Consider the following 2664-nt stretch of genomic DNA (forward strand, 5'->3'; position numbering starts at 1 on the left):
GAAACATGCTATTTAGTTTACTTAGCATACTACTTTGTTGGAAACCCTGCTCCCTCTCTCTTTCTCTTACCTCATCATCATTGGTACCAATTGAAGTCACAAATCCCTCGTACTTGCTCCCAGCTGGTGCATATAAATCCTTATCGAAATGTCCTTGAGAACCAAAACCAATCTACAGGACAATTAATACATCATATTACACAGTACACTAGTACTAGTACATGTACATGCATGTACCAACGTTTCCTTTCCCTCACCTTGCTGCTTTGCTGCTGGCCATTGAGTTCTTGTTCAATCCTCTGTCTCTTGGCTTGGAACCTTTCAATCTCTTGATCTATTTCTAATTAAAGCACACCACCCAAAAGTGACACGAGAAGTATGCTCGGCTTACCTTCATGAGTGACAGGGATAGACATGGTTTAAGAGGTAAGCTTCAGAGAAGAAATGAAGAAGATAAACGAGGAAAAGTTACAAAAGAGGTTTGTTTTCTACCTTGATTTCAACGTGGGTCAGTCGTATCTCCGTAAATTTAACCTACCCCAAAGTCCCAAACTAATTTCCGTATACTATAATTACATAATTGCCTGTAGACCACGCCTACTTTACGTAGATTTAATTAATATTCATTGCATGCATCCTATCATCTTGCTACACTTGCAAATATGTTGCTATGCTTGCATTGCAAATGCACCCAGTCCAGTCATTACAATAGAATTTGCTGACTCGGTCACCGCTTCGAAGAAGAAATTCATGACTGATGGCTCACCACAAATTTTTTGGTGAATTTTCTTGTGAATGTGGGCAATCTTGGAAAAGTGAGAACACTTATCCAGATGAGAAACAGATATGTTTTACATGCAAGACTTGGATTTACCCTAAACATCTGGTAAGTATATGATATATCTGTTTTATATCCATCTGCAATCTGCTTTATTTTTACAGCGACCATTAAGAAGTGAGCCAATAAAGAAACAGGATAAGACACTGAAAATTAATGATAATAAATTAATACTACATCTTCTCCTTTTTGTATTATAGAGACACCCTATCAAGGCCGCTACCGGGCATATGGCTGGTTTAATTGCAGTAATTGTGGTAAAGAATGGAGTAGCCACAATTCATGGGCCAACATGGGACAAGTGTGTTATTCTTGTGACATCATGATATATCCCTACAGACAAGTAGAAAACTATCACAAGATTTAAAATCATTACTTTTTATTTATAGGTGAAGCTGAAGCGTGGGAAGGGAAATCCAAATACCCCTCACTCTGAAAAGTACTGTGAAATGTGTCGGCATTTAAAATACAATTGCAAAGATTATAATCCTGTAAGCAATCTAAGCACATGCAATTAATGGTCAACAACTCAGTATAATGTATTGTTGGCTTATTATGCTATGCATTCAGTTATTTTAAACATTCTGATATAGGATACTGATACTGATACTGATACTGATCCTGATAGTGATGACCATGCAAGTGATTACAATGATGATGATCGTTATTATTAAGAAAAATAATGATGCTTTTATGGTCACAATTTATTGTCTCAATGAACTGCCACAGATTTTTGCTACGCTGAAATTTATTTTTGTGAATACATGTAATGCAACTGCAATTCATATGCATGGATTGAATTTTTAAATAATTTTTATTTTGTACAACTTTTCTGTTAATAGTGGCTGTGAATTTGCTTATTCCAAATGTTATGTAGAGTGTAGTCACACCTCACACATGCAGGAACATGCAATGAATAATAGATCAAGTATATCCTGATAAATTTCATTATCTTATCACTTCCTTTGCCTGGAGCCCTTTTAATAAACTGCAGCTGCATAGTCATTCTACTGTCAGTCTTGAGTCCTCTGTCTGTCTTGTGCGAATCTTTTTTTCTGATGCAGTGAACATGTCTTCCCAGAGTAAGTTATGCTAGAGATATGCTTTTACATAATGGTGATGGTGGTACTATTATACACACAGAGACACCTTATCAAGGATCCAAGAGAGTGTTTGGTGATTTTCGCTGCTCAAAGTGCAATCGTACATGGAGCAGTGGTAATTCATGGGCAAACATGGGACAAAAGTGTAAAGAATGTGACATCATGATTTACCCCTACCAACAGGTAAGGAAACCATGATAGTTCTTTATTTTAGTCTTATTTTATACACAAAGCGTCCTCTTCTTAAAAGAGATAAAGATGAAGAAGACTATTTGTATGATTCTGGTGCTCCCCACCTCTCCCATCTTTGTGAGAAATGCAAGAAGCTTGGATACAACTGTCGAGGTCGAGGATCCAAAGCTTTTTATTAAAATTGTATGGGACAAAGCTTTGTTTAATTGTATATGAGTAGCAAGAGACCAAGAGTAACAGCAGTATTGTCATTTTTCTATTGTGTATTGTGTATTGTAACATAATGGTATGTTTTTGCAATGTCATTGTTAAGTTATGAAATTTATAAATATTCACTACTGGGACTATCCCTCAGTTTATCCCCCTAATAATGATAATGAATAATAATAAGATAGAATGATTGTGCAGCGAGTGCCCACAAACTCACTGTATAGTAATGTATACCAACAAATAAGCTGGGACTACCCCCAAAAATGTACCACCTCATTCATTGCCTCCTCTTAAGTCTTAACATTAAATTGTATAAAATAT

The 2664-nt window shown here is 36.1% G+C and overlaps 2 protein-coding genes and 1 long non-coding RNA gene across 3 annotated transcripts; 2 read left to right on the forward strand and 1 right to left on the reverse strand.

The window, feature by feature from the left end:
- Positions 1 to 69: 69 nt before the first annotated feature.
- LOC109591253 (uncharacterized) lies at positions 70 to 550 on the reverse strand. The gene is made up of 4 exons (XR_002189727.1): positions 493 to 550; positions 392 to 431; positions 258 to 340; positions 70 to 172 (listed from the first exon to the last, which is right to left on the reverse strand). It is a non-coding gene; the product is annotated as an uncharacterized LOC109591253 (long non-coding RNA).
- Positions 551 to 717: 167 nt separating this feature from the next.
- On the forward strand, positions 718 to 1710 carry LOC109591250 (uncharacterized). The gene is made up of 5 exons (XM_020007018.1): positions 718 to 886; positions 943 to 955; positions 1039 to 1181; positions 1228 to 1329; positions 1432 to 1710. The coding sequence occupies exons 1-5, from the start codon at positions 758 to 760 to the stop codon at positions 1510 to 1512; spliced, it is 468 nt and encodes a 155-aa protein (XP_019862577.1). The 5' UTR covers positions 718 to 757; the 3' UTR covers positions 1513 to 1710.
- An 86-nt stretch (positions 1711 to 1796) lies between these two features.
- Positions 1797 to 2501, forward strand: LOC109591252 (zinc finger CCHC domain-containing protein 24-like). The gene is made up of 3 exons (XM_020007019.1): positions 1797 to 1920; positions 1982 to 2124; positions 2175 to 2501. Exons 1-3 carry the CDS (start codon positions 1908 to 1910, stop codon positions 2310 to 2312), a joined length of 294 nt encoding a protein of 97 aa, XP_019862578.1. The 5' UTR covers positions 1797 to 1907; the 3' UTR covers positions 2313 to 2501.
- Positions 2502 to 2664: the final 163 nt, after the last annotated feature.

The sequence above is a fragment of the Amphimedon queenslandica genome, unplaced genomic scaffold (assembly GCF_000090795.2).
Source record: "Amphimedon queenslandica unplaced genomic scaffold, v1.1 AMPQUscaffold_8615_Cont19442, whole genome shotgun sequence".
NCBI lineage: Eukaryota > Metazoa > Porifera > Demospongiae > Haplosclerida > Niphatidae > Amphimedon > Amphimedon queenslandica.

Excerpts from the sequence above, each read along its gene's own strand:
- LOC109591250 (XM_020007018.1), top strand. The coding sequence starts at position 758 with ATGGCTCACCACAAATTTTTTGGTGAATTTTCTTGTGAATGTGGGCAA. Across the intron at positions 1,182-1,227 it reads TGATATATCCCTACAGACAA|GTGAAGCTGAAGCGTGGGAA; the intron begins GTAGAAAACTAT and ends TTTTATTTATAG. Across the intron at positions 1,330-1,431 it reads ATTGCAAAGATTATAATCCT|GATACTGATACTGATACTGA; the intron begins GTAAGCAATCTA and ends ATTCTGATATAG.
- LOC109591252 (XM_020007019.1), top strand. Across the intron at positions 2,125-2,174 it reads TGATTTACCCCTACCAACAG|CGTCCTCTTCTTAAAAGAGA; the intron begins GTAAGGAAACCA and ends TTATACACAAAG.